Source organism: Microtus ochrogaster, linkage group LG5, assembly GCF_000317375.1.
Source record: "Microtus ochrogaster isolate Prairie Vole_2 linkage group LG5, MicOch1.0, whole genome shotgun sequence".
NCBI classification, from domain to species: Eukaryota; Metazoa; Chordata; class Mammalia; order Rodentia; family Cricetidae; genus Microtus; species Microtus ochrogaster.
The window spans coordinates 62,701,418-62,718,770 of record NC_022031.1 but is presented as its reverse complement, the minus strand read 5'-3'; the positions used below and the strand labels follow the sequence as shown (position 1 = coordinate 62,718,770).

At 44.5% G+C, this 17,353-nt stretch overlaps 1 protein-coding gene across 7 annotated transcripts in view; it reads right to left on the bottom strand.

The window, feature by feature from the left end:
- Runx1t1 (RUNX1 translocation partner 1) overlaps window positions 1-17,353 on the bottom strand; it is a 145,602-nt gene that overhangs the window by 50,073 nt on the left and 78,176 nt on the right. For all 7 annotated transcript variants that reach the window (XM_013351872.2, XM_026786665.1, XM_026786664.1 and 4 more), the window contains 2 exons: window positions 3,236-3,373; window positions 954-1,195 (listed from right to left, as the gene is read on the bottom strand). In XM_013351872.2, the coding sequence (XP_013207326.1) occupies window positions 954-1,195; window positions 3,236-3,373 (380 nt within the window). The remainder of the gene's footprint in view (window positions 1-953; window positions 1,196-3,235; window positions 3,374-17,353) is intronic.

The following is a 17,353-nucleotide window of genomic DNA, read 5'->3' as shown; positions in this document are numbered from 1 at the left end:
TGAACCCACACACACACATCACATATACACACACATACACATCACACACACACACACAAACACACACACAGAGGCATGTGTGTATGAATGAACCCACACACACACATCACATATACACACACACATACACATCACACATACACATATACACACACATACAGAGGCATGTGTGTATGAATGAACCCCCACACACATGCCTGCTCTCTCACTCACTCCCCCCCTTTCTCTCTTTCTCTGTCTGCACACACAGCAGCTCTGGGTCTGGAGATGCATTAGGGGTACCAACTGTACAATATGTCTGTATTTGTAATGCCAGTGAATGGTACAGTTAAAAATGGTAAATTTTACGTCTGTTTCGCAAGGAAATCTTTAATGCACTTAGCCTTAAGAATGAAACTACAGGAAAGAAAAATGTCTTACTTGTCATAAATTCTTGTTCATCTAAGCCAGTAGTAAAGTTCTTAAAGCAAGGACATTAAAATAAGCATTCAATTGGATTAAGTGACTCATTAACATAACAAACCACTCTGTTACTGTAGATAGCCCTTAACCATGCCAGGAGACTAGGCTTATGAGAAGAATCTACAAACACGTGTACATATTGTATAAACACACACACATATATGTCTATATACATATCCATGCAATACATAGCATATAAACACATCTATGCACACATATGTATACACACCCATGTACTTATGAGCAAGTCAACAACTGCCTGTATCCCTATATAGTTATCAGTCCAATAGTAATATTGACTACGGTAGAGTCCGTTCAGAATGCAGAACTGAAAAACCCTTTACTGTACAATCAGATAGACTTGCTCAATACCTGAAGACATAGAAACTGCTGTGGGGTTGGGGCATCTACTTTTCCTGCCTTACCCACTCCACTCCCAAGGCACACACGGCCTCTTGTCCCAGAAAACAGAGTTCTTTCTGTGCGCTTACCACCAGTCCTAGTACGAGGGTGCGAACTCTTTCTCCAATCTCCGGTGAAATGTCATTGCCAAACTGCTGCAGGGTAGTAAGAAATCGTTTCAGCTTGCTGAGTTGCCTAGCACCACAGGCTGGGGGCAGCTGTTGATTAGCCAGAGAAGAGGAAGAGGAAGAGGAAGGCCCGTTGCTAAAGCCATTGGGCGGCGAGGGGGCGCCATTCAAGGCCGTGGGTGAATGGCTCGTTCCATTCGTTACTGTCAAGGGCATAAAACCAAAAGGAGAAAAGTGAATCAGTGTACAAGGAGAAGGAACGAGGGAAATGCCATTAAGGGTCCTTGTCCTGAAATCTAGTGGTTGTGTGTTTTCAAAAATATTGGGACACTTGGCAAAATGCTTGGCCATCAGGGCATCCCCGGCCTGGGGAACTCTGCCAGCTCAGGTCTCCTGCTCACAGGGAGGGGCAGCCTGCTGCACAGAAGCTGATAATAAATGGAGCCTGCTGCCACACGGAGCCACCCCTGCCTCCCTTGTGCACATATGCCAGCCACCTGAAACGCTTCAAACATAGCACAAACAGCTTTGGAAGTCAGGCTTTTGTCACAGGCTTACATCAATAGAACAGGACGGTTTCTCCCCAAACCCGTCCCCGAGAGAAAGTGTACATTTGGTGGGGACTAAATTTATCACTGAGCATTCTTAATCATGTTTTGTACACACAACTGACAGCTGTGTTTATAGGAAGAGGGCTTTCAAGTTTTAACCTTATACCACCCAATTAGACGGCTATTTTCTTTCCCTCTTATTTCTTAACCATTTGTTTAGGGGGAAATGTTAAGTTTCACATAGGAAGACAGAATGGGTTGGGATTTACTAAGGAGCTATTTTAAGGATGGGAAAGGGAACAACTCAAACTAACCCAACACATGGATTAGTAGTTAATTTACTAAATTCCTTCCTGAACAACTTATTTGAATATCAAGATGATGGCCTTACTTGAACATATTTGAACATCAAGATGACGGTATGTAAGAACGAGCATGGAAGTGGAGGCGTGCGTGTGCTGTGGCATATTCCTGGTATCCCAGCAATCGGGAGATTAGGCAAGAGGATAAAAAGTTCAATGTCATCTTTGACTATAATATAGCAAGTCTGAGGGCAGCATGGGCTACACAGGAGACCCTTTCTCAAAAGCAAAAGCAGAACAGAGAATTAAATGTTCTTTAATCTCAACGAGGAACAAAGTTACCTATCAACGCTAGCTCATTGGGCCTTGTGAGAGGAGACAGACACGGTCACCATGACTTTGGATAACAAACCATTGGATGACAGGTCACGACCTTCCGCCCCGTACACATTTGGAAGGCTCTTTTGAAGGGCAGCGGGGTCCTGCAGGAAGGCTTGGGACATGTATCATTAGAGACTCATGGATTTATTTTTGTCTATTAGATATTTTTCATTCATATGATTTCATTGCACATGGTCCATTAATAGTATCATGGAGAACAGATAAACACTGCTTAGCCTCACAAAGCTTTGATGTCACTTTTAACCAGAACCGTGGGACTGATTAAATCCATCCTACCGAGTACCTCCGCTAGAATGGGGAAGTTAGTTGGTGGTCAGAATTTACAGTCCCTTTCTGGAATGCTGCAGGAGGAAGGACACCCCAATGACTCGACTCAGAGAACAGGACCTGAGCTGAATGCAAATGGAATAGGTTTGGATAAAAGCCCGGCAGGTTCGTGACAAAAATCATGCTGTTGAATTCAGGAAGTTTCTATAGGTAACTGTTGCACCAAGCAATGGCCTTTTTAAGGTTCAGAATGTGAGCTCTTTTTATTTTAACATTATTTCTAGCTATTTGACATAAAAGAAAGCAAGGTAGAAGTAACTAGAAATAATTATAGCATATTTTTTGTGTTCTAAGTGAAACTGAACAACCAAAATAAAGAGCTAGCTCTACATTAACATGAATTAAAAATCATAGGCCTAACCAGAGCAAGAGAACAAATGTAATATTATTCATTTGCTCAAATCGTCACAGATTATAATGTTAAAGAAATAATATAAAGGCAGGCAAATATGCACAGTTGTGCCAATTACACCTAAAACATGACCCTTTTGTTTGGGTTCAATAACCATTACCTACTGGCACACTTTCAAGGTTTTTGCACTCGATTCTGCATAAAGCATTGATACGGGATTTTATTTTTCCTTGATTGTTTTCTACGTGCAGAAAACTTTCAATTGAACCTTCAAAACTGAAAACTTCAGTTCACAAGCTGAGTACTTACATGTGGTCGGGGTAAATGAGCTGGTTCTTGGTGCTCCTTGAGTCGTTGGGGGAGGCGGCATCGCTGGAGGGGTCAGCCGAGATTGCGTCTTCACATCCACAGGTGAGTCTGGCATTGTGGAGTGCTTCTCAGTCCGATCTGGGAATGCCACCAGAAACACGTTATTTCATCCCTTAACCACCCCATTCACAAGCGGGGTCTATCTTTTGCAGAGGCACACACAAACACAAGAAATTCAGCATCGTCTATCAGTAAAACACACTTATCTATGGAAGTTTAAGGCAGAATTTTTCCCCATCAAAGTCCCACTTGAGAAGGTGTAGCACAGATGGCGGGACCTCATTTGTAACCAGGCTATATAATACCCTATTGTTATTTCTGGCTCGGCAGATGCTACCTTCCTGGTGTTATATGCACCAGCACAACTTCACTCAGAGCCGAAGCCAACATTAGCGAGGAGCAGAAAACAGATGAGGGAGATGGATGTAATGAACCCCTCCTGACAGCTCAGGAGCAACAACTACCGAGCGTCAGTGAAGCAGTCAGGTCCCGGCAGGAACAGGCCCCTTCATCATGCATTCCTGCAACACCTCCTACCCTGCTTTGCTTGGTTTTCTGGTCGATTAAAAGAAACAAGCTATGTTTCCCAGATCTTCAGGTTTATCTGCTCTACATTAAAAACAGAGAAACGCTCTGTCCACAATGAAGTTGAGCTGTTCTTTATATAGAATGTGTGAATTTATGTCCTGCTACATGCTTGAGACCAACACTCCACTTAATAACGTTAGTATATGAAGCCCCCAAGAAAAGCTGATAAACATCAAAAGAGGGGCCCTGGACAAACCCGAATACCCAATGGTGGCCACTTATAAGCCCAAGTTGTTCTCATGCAAGTATACTCCCCCTCTTGCCCATGTATACTCACTGTTTGATACAGGGTTTCACTCTACAGTCTAGGCTGGCCTGGGAACTCTGCATGTAGGCCAGCCTGGCCTCAAACCTGCATCATCCTCCTGCTTCAGGCCCCCAGGAATGGATGGCAGTGTGGACGTGGGGCTTCTAAGTATATTTTTCCCTTGACATTTCCACCTATTTCTAATATAATTTTCAAGGCAATAGAGTTCTCGCTAAAAATGAAATGGTTTCTTGTTTGTTTCTTTGGATCCAATTTTATACAAACACATGACAGATACTTCAAAAAACGTTTTTGAAGAATTTCTACAACTTTAGACACAAAATTCTACCCTTGTACTCTTTTCAAAGTGTAAAATTATACACTATTCAAAGCAGGGTTTTTAAACTATTATGAAAATTATAACAAGTAACTCTCAATTTACTTAAAAGTCAAATCCTAAGAGAGCTGGTGAGATGGCTCAGTGGTTAAGGGGACTTATTGGATCCAGTTCCCAGCACCTACATGGTGCCTCACAATCATCAGTAACTCCACTTCCAAAGGATCCAGTGCCCTCATCTGTATTCCTAGGGATTGTGCACACATGGTACACATCCATACATCAGGGACATACACACCCATACATGTAAAATTAAAATAAACGAGTATTTTAAAGTCAATTATTAAATGAAAATGTAAACCCGCAGATCACTACTTTTAAAATCCCAAACCTAAGCACTCGGGAGGCAGAGGCAGGCAGATCTCTGAATTCCAAGTCAGCCTGTCTAGTTCCCGGATAGCTAGGGCTATTGTTCAGAGAAACCCTGTCTAAAACAAACAAACAAATAAACAAACAAAAAAAAACCAAACCTAGTTCATCTTTCTTCAAAGCAATGGGTTAAGGCAGATTTCACGGAACAGGTTCGCAATCCCTGCAGGTGGGAGGTGAAGGCAAGGGGATCAGGAGTTCAAGGGCACCTTGAAACACCTAAGACTACAGCTCAAACAAACAAAAGCAATTTCCTACCCAAGTAGAGAGGCACACGCCAGGAATCCCAGCACTTGAGAGGCAGAGGCAGGAGAAGTGATTGAAACTGGAGGTTGTCCTGTCCTACACAGAGGCCTAAACTCCTGAGAATTACTAAGACCCTGTCAAAAAAAAAGAAATCATAGGCTGTGGGGAAGCAATATAATAGAGCATTTTAAAAGTTGAACTGAGGTTGATACGATATTAGGGATGATGTAATAAAATCAACATCAAGGTATTAAGTGCATTTTGCCTCATGACAGAGCTAGCAGTGTCTGGCGCTGTTCCTCACTCTCTACCACTGGCTTAACCCTGAGTCACTCTAGGGCAAGAGAAGTGTCCCCAGGGAAATGTCAGGAGGGACACAAGCACAACTTGCTTGACTTTACCTTACTGTGGAAAAAAAAAAAAAAAGTCTTCATACTGCTACCCCATAGTCCTTAACAGCCAGCACCGTAATCACTTATTTTAGAAAAATAAATAAGTTAGGCAGGCTTCAAACTGCTCCCTAATAAACCCACCGCACACTCCACTCTCCTCAACCAACCTTGGCAAGAACAGAATGAATAGCTCTCTGCTTGCGCTGCAGCGGAGGGAAGAGGTACAGCAGCGAACACAGTCTCCCTAAATAAAGGCAAATAGTCCTGTCATGCCAAGAAAGGAGGGAGAGGAAGAGGCTTGCCAGAGTCTGCTGGGAGATAACAGTGGGAAACTGCTGGTCCATCTGGCTTTCATTCGGCTAACACTCACAGGGAACCAGGAGGGAAGACAGGCCAGATACACAGACTTGGAGCACGTGGTTTCACAGACAGAGAGAGGAAGAGCAGAGGGGGAAGGGGGAAATGGGAGGAAGTGGGGGGAAATCAATAGAAGTAAAAGGAAGAAACTGGGAAAGAACAGAAACAAGAAAGAAGGCCCCAAAGGGAGAGATGCCCTGGGAAGATTTGCTTACCCCTAACTGACGACCTCCTCAGCCCACCTCAGATAGCAATACCTAAACCGATATGGCTCCACCACTCCTCTGTACTTTTAAGTACTTCTACCAAGGAAAAGGGAGATACAGTATAAAGCACACAGCGAGCTTCCTCTTCAAACTTAAGATTTAGATTTCTGCACAAGGTAATCTTTGTATCGCGATCTCTGTCCATTTCTGGAAAGATGACAGATCCCCTCATGGCTTTAACTGGGAACGGTTGTCAACATCAGCCTTGAACCACACACTCAATTTCATCAATACTTTAGGAACAAGAACTACCAATTAACGCACGGAAGAATGCCACTAGTTCAAACAGGAATAGATTCATTCCGACCAGATATATGTGCACATGAATATATTTCGGGTTTTGACATTAGCCAAATTCCTGTGACGGTGGACTTCTCTGATCAAATGGTTCCAACCCAGAGGCCCTACAAACGACAACAAAGTGGGACCATATGGAAGCCATTCTGTTCTGCTCTACACAATCCACCCAGAGTAGAGATGGATGAAGAAACCACCGGCCAGGCCGAACCCATGCACGCAGAAACATTCTGGAACACGGAGATTTAAGATAAATTCAGACAATATGTTTCAAATATGCAGAGCGCGGCTGCATTTGTTTGGAATTACTCTTTCAGTGTTTTTGAAATCTATATTCTTGAAACCCTTATAGCAACCAGCACCAGAGCAGTGACTTAACCAGAGAAGCATCTTACCCCACTTCAAATTACAGGATACAGTTAAACCAACATGAGGCGACACCGCTTTGCGTGCCATTGTTTTAAGCTAATGAGGATTATATTTTCCTGGTAAATCCTTCCTAGGTTTATAGTTGCTGGAGGACAATTTGTGATTCGTACTGAAAGAGTGACACAAAATGACACAGGGAGGGGAGGAGAGGAGAGAGAGCGGAAAGTGGGAAATAAAAGATTGAAAAAGAAAACTGTTTAGGCATGGAAGGAAGATGGGTAAAATAAACAAGAGTAGATTTGGCCTCTCCGGTAAGGACTCCCACAACTTCTAGACATGACAGTCTTCCCACTTGGCAAACCCCCAGCACATATGTACCAAAGATGGTGGAGCACGGAAAAACTTACAGCGCATAAAAATGTATTACTGATACCATTTCAATATGGCATGCACTACCAGGGCCCTCTAGAGGTAATGTTTTCTCTTTCTGATTTCTTTCCTTCCTTTCTTTCTTCTTTTTTCTTTCTTTCTTTCTTAATAGTAAAGGTAGAACATAATCTGACTTGGCGCTTGTATCATTTACAGTTGGAAGTGTGGTTTAAAGGTATGGAAGACAGGAATTCTACACTAGCCTTGGTTATAAGCCATGCTGGAGAGGATCAACGTGAAGGTGATTCTTTTGACCATTAATGGTAAGCGCCCCTCCAGAGCCTTAATTCTGCATAATAAAAATGGGAATGCTATTCCATGTTGCTCTTAGAAAAGTGAGATGGAAATAAATGAGATTATGTGTTTAAAACCCTAGCATATCCCCACACATGTAGGACACCAATACCATCCTGTACTTTTCTATATAGATCTTGCAAATCCATCAAGTCTGAGGATCTGTCAGTACAGGAGATGGCTACTGCTACTCCTGGGTTTTGTGGAGGATTTTTGTTTGTTTGGGGTCTTTCTTTGTTGCTTCCCTCACCTAGAATGCGCTGCCCTTATCTGCCCATTCTTCACTTCCCATGAGATCTCATATTACACTTTTCCTTAACTGTCCATGCACCACCACACGACACAGCCTTTGCTTCTCTGTCATGATTTATCCATCTGTCTCCATAAGAAAATGTGTATGTATTACCACACACACACCAACTCATGGAAACAGCAGACACTCCATGGACAACTTTCTCTTTTGAATTATCCCTTAGTCATGCATTTAATAAGCAGGTGTAGGGTGGGTGTGGTGGCACACGCCTTTAATTCTAAAACTTGAGAAGCAGAGGCAGGTAGAACTCTGTGAGTTAGGCCAGCCTGGTCTACAGAGCGAGGTCCAGGCAGCAAGAGCTACAGGAAGACCCTGTCTTAGCAAGATAAAATAAACACACATAATTTCCTGTATTGACACACATAACTTCCTGTATTAGAGACAGTTCAAAGATTCAGTTAGTGTCATACCCGCCATCAATAGCACACAGGGATGGAGTAACAATAGTGGACAGATGATCTGGGACTTATTTTTTTTGAGATTATGCTTCAATAGCTCATTGACAATATCTTAAGTAAGAGAGGCATTGACGATGCCCATAAGTAGGTAAAAGTGCTTCCCACCAAGCCAGGCAGCCTGAGCTGGGTCTCTGAGCCATATGATAGAATGAGAGATTGATTTCTGTAAATTGTCCTCTGACCTTCCCAAGTACCATGGCATTTGCACACACACATAAACACATGCACACACATGCACACACACACACACGCACACACAAATAAATGAAACAAATGCAGTTTCAGAGAAATGCAGCTTTTTTTTTTTTTTAACACAGCATCTCTTGTACTTCAGGCCTACCCCCAACCCACTAAGCAACTGAAGGTGATCTTTACTCTCCATCCTCCCATCTCTGCCTAGAGGACGCGGGCTGGGAGAAGAAGTGTGCGCCGCTGTGCCTGCTCAGAAACACATTTAAGGCCAAGCATAGAGTCGCACACCTGTAAGCCCAGCAGCCCCGAGATCGAGGCAGGAAGAACACCGTGAGCTTCCTGCTAGAAGAGCTGCACAGTGAGATTCTATCTTTAACACAAACCGAAGACAAGAGAGCAGAGGGAGGGGATGGTGAGGAGATACAGAGCCCCTCGCCTGCCCACGCAACACACAGCTGGGTAGCAACGTGCCCTGGGCAATGTCCCCAATCACATGGATGACAGCTACCAGTTGCTGCTGTGGTTTAGCAGCCCACACATCACCAGCCCAGTAAAGAGATCAAAGAATTAAATGTTCAAAGATAACCCAAGTTGGGGAACATCCACAATATTGTAAGATTATGAAGATCTGAAATTAAGTTCGATTTGGCCACCAGTTTTCCATACTTTAGCATAAATGTGAGTCCATTTCGCCTGTCGTCATACATGCAGAGACAAGGTTTCGCTATATTATCTCAGCCTGGCTTCAAACTCAAGCTCCTGCCTCAGCTTTGAAGAATATCAAAGGGATAGACATGTATCTCCGTGCAGCCCAAACTTCATGTGTTGCTAGTGATGTCACCTTGGGAGGTGGGGACTTTAGGAAGTGCTTAGGTGATGAAAACTCTGCCTTCATTATAAAAGTGCTAAAGAGACAGATATGCTGGCTGTCATCCCAGTCCATAGGGAGACTAAGGCAAAAGGATTACAAATTATGGTCAGCCTAGACAGTGTAAGGAGACCATCTCTCAAAATACTAAAAACAGGGGCCTGGTGGTGGTGATGCAGGCTTTTAATCCCAGCACTCGAGAGGGAGAGGCAGGCAAATCTCAGTGAGTTTGCTGAGGCCAGCCTGGTCTACAGAATAAGTTCCAGGATAGCCATGACTGTTACACAGAGAAACCCTGTCTCGAAAAAAAACAAAAACAAAAACAAAAACAAAACATAATAAAAATGGGTGGTGGACAGAGCACAGTTAGGAGGCAGATGTGTGCCCAGTAGCCACAAAAGCATTTTTCCATCCTTGTTGCGGGAGGTCCTTCCGCTCCTCCAGCCAATAGCGGCTGAGATACCAGCCCATTGGGGCGTGGTCTCTCTCCCTTCAGCTCCTCCAGCCAATAGCGGCTGAGATACCAGCCCATTGGGGCGTGGTCTCTCTCCCTTCAGCTCCTCCAGCCAATAGCGGCTGAGATACCAGCCCATTGGGGCATGGTCTCTCTCCCTTTAAAAAAGGGGCTACTTCCCTTCTCGCTCTCTGCTCTCTTTGCTTCCTGCTCCGGTTCCGGAGACTAGACTTTTTCCTGGTTGCGCAGAGGGCTGTTGTCTGGGACGGTTATCTGTAAGTTTTTTTCCCCTTTAAATAAATACCACCCTATTAATCATAATTCCAAACTGGTGTGGCATTGTTTGTGACTTACGCCTTCACATCCTGTGTGGCAAATATTAAGAAAGCGCCAAGATAGCATCAGGGGAGGTTGAAGAAAGAACTGCAGTCTTCTTGGTCCACCATGTGAGGACAGACAAGCCCAGCAATGAGCACCACACTGAAAATGCAGACAGGGCCATCACCTCCACACTTCAGCCCTGGGAGGAACCGATTCCCATTTTTCTAAATTACCGCTCTAAGGTATCACTTGCTATAGCAACATGAACAAACGAAGAAAACAGGCGCCATAAATATTTCTGAAACATGAATGGATCTCATCTTTTCTCTGACTGTATGATCTCATAGAACTGGACAAAATGATACTTGTCTGTAGTTCTGGCATTCAGAAGCCTGAGGCAGGAGGATGATAAATCCAAGACTAGACTGGGCTCTAATAAGACAATCTGCCATTGTCTTCCTCCTACACACAAACACACACAACATATTAAAATAAAAACATAATACTTTGCTGGGCGTGCTGAATACCCCTGTAATTCCAGCCTTTACAAGGAAGAGGAAGCCTGTCAGCTGTTCAAGGCTAGCCTGAGTCACTTAGACTCTCAGAGAATAACTAACACCTAACAAGCAATCACCTGAAGGAGAGTTCCACAGTTTCCACGACAAACCAAATACTCCTTTGGTTTGCCCAGTCACAAACACACCAGAGCCCCAGCTCCAAACTCCTTGTCCTATGCTGGGGTCCTCTGAGTTTACTCAAGTGCCAATCCTTCCCTCGCAGTTCCATGGAGCAGCCGCCCCTTGTTTCCCACTAATTCTCTACCAAACCTGCCTTTCAAGGTGGGTGTTGAGCTCCAGTTCTGAACAAGGCAGTAGATCAAGGACAGGAGTAGAAGGAAACACCCTTCCTCCTAAACAAGGAAGGAGGAAACAGTCCTGACCCTTGAGAGGGGTTGGTGGTGGTGCTACCCAGAACACCACCTCTTCAGATTCCACCACTCTTCATCAGAGCCCTGATCCTGTCGGGCTGCATCGAGCCAGCGTCCTCTGTGAGAGCTACTGCTCTGTGGTTTCCGTCACCCGCACGGGACTCCGTCCAGAGGACGCACATCTGGCATGGAACCACAAAGACTTTGAAACTGGTGAGGATGCACAGCCTTCCTCCATTCGCAGACACTTCTAGGCCCTCCGGAATATCCACTGTGTGCCCACACACCCTTAAAATGATTATCAACTGCATCTCTTCAGATACCTTCTCAGTCCTTATCACAAAATTTTTAGCAGTGGCCTGGTTATAAAGCAATTAATCCACTGCACAATTCTCCCTCAAAATATCCACTTTCTTTGACAGCTAAGGTATGAAAGTGTGTGTGTGTGTGTGTGTGTGTGTGTGTCCATCCCCATTAGATAGCTCCGGCTGGTCTCCAGCTCCTGTTGATTCTTCTGCCTGGGGCTCTCAGGTACAGGGATCACAAATGGCACACTGCTTGCCTAGCATACATAAAGTCCTGGATTTGGTCCAGTTCTGTATAAATCAGGCCTGGTTTAGGGAAGGTGGGGGAGGAAAGAGCAAAAATTCATGAAATCTTATCTCTAAAGAAACAAATGAAAAACAACAACAACAACAAAAAGGATGGGGAGGAGATATGGGAAGAGGAGGAGGTACAGGAAAGGAGGAGGAGGGAGAAGGAACAAGAGGAGGAGAGAGAAGCAGAGAAGTAGTAGAGAGGGCTGGGGACAGACTCAGTCACTGGACAAACTGGATGTGGGGAGGAATGGCTAGAAGCTCAGCACTCCAGAGGAGAAAGAAGAGTCAGAAGTTCAAATCCCTCCTCAACCACATGAGAGCTCAAAACCAGAGATCATCTTTTTTTTTTTTTTTTCAGAGATCATCTTTTAAAAAAATAAAATAAAATAAAGCCCCACGTATCAGTTGTGGCTGAGAACCCCACGGTCACTTCTCTGCATTCTGACCAGTAGTGAGCCTTGGTGACTGGTGGTCTCTACCTGATGAAAGGTGAGAGCTCCACTTACCTGAGGGTAGAAGGATGAGGCTTTAGAATGCAGTTAGAGACTATATTGGTTCAGGAAAATGACAGCAGTAGGCTCTGCTCCAGGGTCTATGACCTCTCCAGCAACAAGCAGCTGGCTAGGTTCACAGTACCAGGCATGGATTCCCTCCTCCTGAGTGTCTAATTAAACAGTGAACACTACTATTGCTCAAATAAAGATGCCTTGCTGGGATGGTCAATGTGTTGGCTCTATGTTTTATGGCCATGTAGAACCGCTCATTGCTTGTCTCCCTTGGCAGCCTGCACAGTAACTTGTGACTCTATGAGAGCTAGCCCTCGGGCGGAAGACGTCCAGGACAGCTCCAGTTTCACTGTGCTAGTGTGGTCAGAAGTAGGGGGTGTTTTCTGCAACAGAGTCTTACCTTCACTCTGGTAGGCAACCATGGGCAGTGGAAGCACCTATTGTTGTTTGGGGGATCTCCTGACTCCTTCAACCAACAGCCTGTAGGGAAGATTCCTATGTCTGACCCTGCAGTTTTGGGTGGTCTCTGGCTCCTGGGGAAGGGAGGTGCATTATCACCCCATATGGCATAACTCATATAAATATATATTTAGCTATATTTATTTATTTATATAATACATGTGTTTAATTTTATGTATTTAAATACCTATGTGTGTGTTCAAATAATCTTATAAAGTAATGTTTCAAACTCCTCCCTTTTTATCCGTATTACCAGGGAACGTTGCTGCAAAGGGGTTAAGAGTAAGAGCCCGAGGACCAGGATGCCTACTGCCAGGCAGTGTCTTCTAGCCATTAAAGAGGAGCTGCAGCCAAGAAATATTTAAATACTTCAGCTTGTTCACATATGACACACACAAGCTCCAAAGCTCCTGTTTTACTGGTAGTATTGTCACACACAGGCACTCTAAACATTGGGGGGGGGGAGCATTCATGAGCTTAAAAATACATCGTTTCTCTGTTCCAAATGAGCACACTTTATTCTTACAACTAAGAACAAGCTCTGATTAAAACTGTCCATTTAGAATCCAGAGTCACATAGGTGACAAATCTCAGGGCATGGCTGTGGGATTTTCTCGATTGGGTTATCCTGGGAAAACTCACGCTAAATATGGGTAATGCTATTCCGTGGACTGGAGTCCTGGGCTGAATGAAAAGGAGAAAGTAAGTTGAGCACACACAGTCATCTCATGGTTTTCTGCCCGAAGGCAATGTTACCAGATGTCTCAAACTCCCTGCCAGTCAAAATGGACGGTACCCTCAAAATCTGGAACAGAATAAACACTTCTCTCAGTGGAATTTGTCATGTATGTTGCCACAGCGACAAGAAGATCAATAATACACAAGCAAAACTCTGTAAGGGCAGGTCCAGAAAGTGTGATGGCAGGCATTATCTCACTTCAAGTTTACAACGAGAGGGAACTACAGATCTTCCCATTGGAGAGAAACCAAGAGGGGCTGCAGAGATGCCTAAGTGGTTAGGAGCACTGGCTGCCCCTCCAGAACACTGGTTTCAATTCCCAGCACCCACAAGGTGGTGCACAATCATCTACAGTGGGATCTGACGCCCTCTTCCGGGATAAAGGTGTACATGCAGAAAGAACGCTCATAAACATAAATCTTAAAAAAAAATGTTTGAGGACAGAAAGAAACCAAGAAGGAAAGAGGGGTGGAGACTGGAGATGGAGATTTTGAAGGTTCACTCAGGTTTTTTTTTTCCCCCTCTTTCTTATTTTATTTGTTTTTTTTTTTTATTGAGAAAAGGAAAAAGAAAGTTTCCACCTCCTCCCAGCCTCCCATTTCCCTCCCCCTACTCCCACCCTTCTTCCCCTCCCCCCACTCCTCTCCAGTCCAATGAGCAGTCAGGGTTCCCTGCCCTGTGGAAAGTCCAAGGTCCTCCCCCCTCCGTCCAGGTCTAGGAAAGTGAACATCCAAACTGGTTAGGCTCCCACAAAGCCAGAACATTAAGTAGGATCAAAACCCCGTGCCATTGTCCTTGGCTTCTCATCAGCCCTCATTGTTCGCCATGTTCAGAGAGTCCGGTTTTATCATGCTTTTTCAGTCACAGTCCAGCTGGCCTTGGTGAGCTCCCAATAGATCAGCCCCACTGTCTCAGTGGGTGGGTGCACCCCTCATGGTCCTGACTTCCTTGCTCATGTTCTCCCTCCTTCTGCTCCTCATTGGGACCTTGGGAGCTCAGTCCAGTGCTCCAGTATGGGTCTCTGTCTCTATCTCCATCCATCACCAGATGAAGGTTCTATGGTGATATGCAAGATATTCGTCAGTATTGCTATAGGATAGGGTCATTTCCGGTTCCCTATCCTCAGCTGCCCAAGAAACTAACTGGGGACCTCGGCTTGGGCTCCTGGGAGCCACTCTAGGTTCAAGTCTCTTGACAACCCTAAGGTGGCTTCCTTAACTAAGAATTGTGCTTCTGTGCTCCCCTATCCAACCTTCCTTTATCCCAATCATCCTTTTTCCCCAAGTTGCCATCCATCCTCCCCTTCTCCCTTTTCTCTCCCCATCTCCCCTTACCCCCATCCCACCCCACCCCCAAGATCCCAGTTTTCTCCCCAGCAATTTTGTCTACTTCCCATAGCCAAGAGGATAACTATATTTTTTTCCTTGAATTCACCTTCTTATTTAGCTTCTTTAGGTTCACCAATTGTAGACTCCGTGACCCTTACTTATGGCTAGAAACCAATTATGAGTGAGTACATCCCATGTTCATCTTTTTGGGTCTGGGTTACCTCACTCAGTATAGTGTTTTCTATTTCCATCCATTTGCATGCAAAATTCGAGAAGTCATTGGTTTTTACCGCAGCGTAGTACTCTAATGTGTATATATTCCACACTTTCTTCATCCATTCTTCCATTGAAGGGCATCTAGGTTGTTTCCAGATTCTGGCTATTACAAATAATACTGCTATGAACATAGTTGAACAAATGCCCTTGTCATATGATCGGGCATCTCTTGGGTATATTCCCAAGAGTGGTATTGCTGGGTCCAGGGGTAGGTTGATCCCGAATTTCCTGGTTCACTTGGGTTTTAACTGAGCTAACTCCAGGCCTCAAAGTTAATGTTCTCGCAGGCCAAATGCTACTTCATTGATGACTTAAAAACACAGGAATGCAGACCACATTCGTTGATGTTACATCTAGAACTATTGACATACAAGGAACTATATGTTCCAGTGCAGTAGCTACAGCCAATGGCTCTGGTGACAATTCAAGTTTTAATTAAGATGAAATCAAACTTAAAATTTTCTCCTGACCGCACCAGCCATGTTCCATGTTCACAGCTGTGGCTGTACACACTGCATGACAATTTTCCCCAAGGCTTGCTTGTTCATCCTCACAAAGGGAAGACACCCAAAGAAAACGGCTCTGGAAGTGACAAATTAGCCAGCGTGGGAAGTAGGATTAAGGGGGCCTTTAGCCTGGGCCTAATCTTCTAGAACTTGGAGGCTCAATAACCCAGAGAACAAGTATAGGACCAAAGACTACTGAAAAAAAAATCTCCTAATGATATCATGCTGTATTCATAGATTGGTGCCTTGTCCAATAGACATCAGACATCGCCCATGGCATGCTGGTTGATCTGAATACTACCATGGACACGAGTATCCGTCTGAAACAGGAGAGCTAGAATAACACCCAGTGAGTCACAATCTCTGAGAAGCAAGCATGAGAATAAACATCTTGAGTGCAAGGCATTAGTGAACACCAGGGTAACTATGGTCAGGACAACACTACCACAGCCTGGGAACAGAGTAGCAGCAACTGGGCCAGAATCAGAGAAGAGCCAGGGTGCATCTGTGCCTTCAGTGAACATGAAAGCTGCTGAAGAAGAAAGCCAGGTAAGTCATACGCTACTAGAGCTACTTATTAAAACTAAGTTCAAAAAATAAGACGACTGGGTCATGTCCATTTGGAACAACAAGAATTTCTCTTCCTTCTTTGAGATAGGGCTTCACATTACCCATGATAGCCTACACCTCAGTCTGCAGCCAAGGATGACCTTGGACTTCGGTTGTGCTGCCTTCACTCCCCGAGTACTGGGCTCACAGGTGCAGTCATTTCTGGAGCTTGAACCCAGGCCTCCTGAATGCTAGACAGACGCTCTACCAATTGAGCATTGTATAGCAATGATCCAGCTATATTGGAGACTTTTAATCCCATTTCTGAATGCCAACTTCATGAGCGCATATATATGTTTACAATTCCAACTTCCTTGACATTTATGAAAGTGTATGGAATAGAAGCACTGATCCGGGCTGTTGAATGGACAAATGAAGAAAGCAAAGCTGGGCTGTGCCCGAACACCTGCGGATGTGTGACGAATCCCTGGTTACTCAGATCAGAGCCAAGGATGAATAAAGGAGAGGAGAGGAGCTGAGAACACACTCCTCCAAAGAAGAAAGACAAGCGGGTGCAGAGTCTACCCCAACTCGCTCACTTTGAGACAGAGATGGTCCCCAGATCAAGAAAAGAGGAACCGTAAGAGCCAAATGGTGCTTTTAGCTAGAATATTATCTCAGGGAGTTCATGAAGAGAAAAGCCACTGGTCTTGGCAATTCTGGTAGATTCCAGGCAGTACACATCTTGGGGAAACACCACCTTTCATTGACAACTGCCCCCTTCATCCCAACAACTCTTGGATCTTCTTGCAATCATTTCTTGGAAACAGTTCCTGGAAGCTCTGAAAGTGGGCATCTCGAGGATGGAGGCCCGACTAGCCCACTTCTGTTGATTCGGTTTCATCTCCACCTGCTTCATATTTCACCACTGTTTACGATATCAGAGCAGGGTCTCCTCGTTCAGAACGGGAAGTCCGGACTCCTCGACTAGGCTGTTAGCAACTGTTTGACTGAGTGGCGGCATAAAATACTTAGGCAGGATGACACATGCCTGTGATTTCAGCACTTGGGAAACAAAGGAAGAGGCTGATGCATCGTAAATCCATGGCCAGGCAGACCACAAAAAGATTTTGTCTCAAACACAAAAGACTAAACTAAACTAAAAGGATTTAGTGAGAAACCCCAAATGCTCCAATTAACAGAAAGTAACTGTTACTTTCTTGGACAAAGAGCTATTAGATCATCCCAGACCATGGAAAACATCATTATGTAGGGATCCGATCTTTATACTCTTTTTTTTTGGGGGGGGGG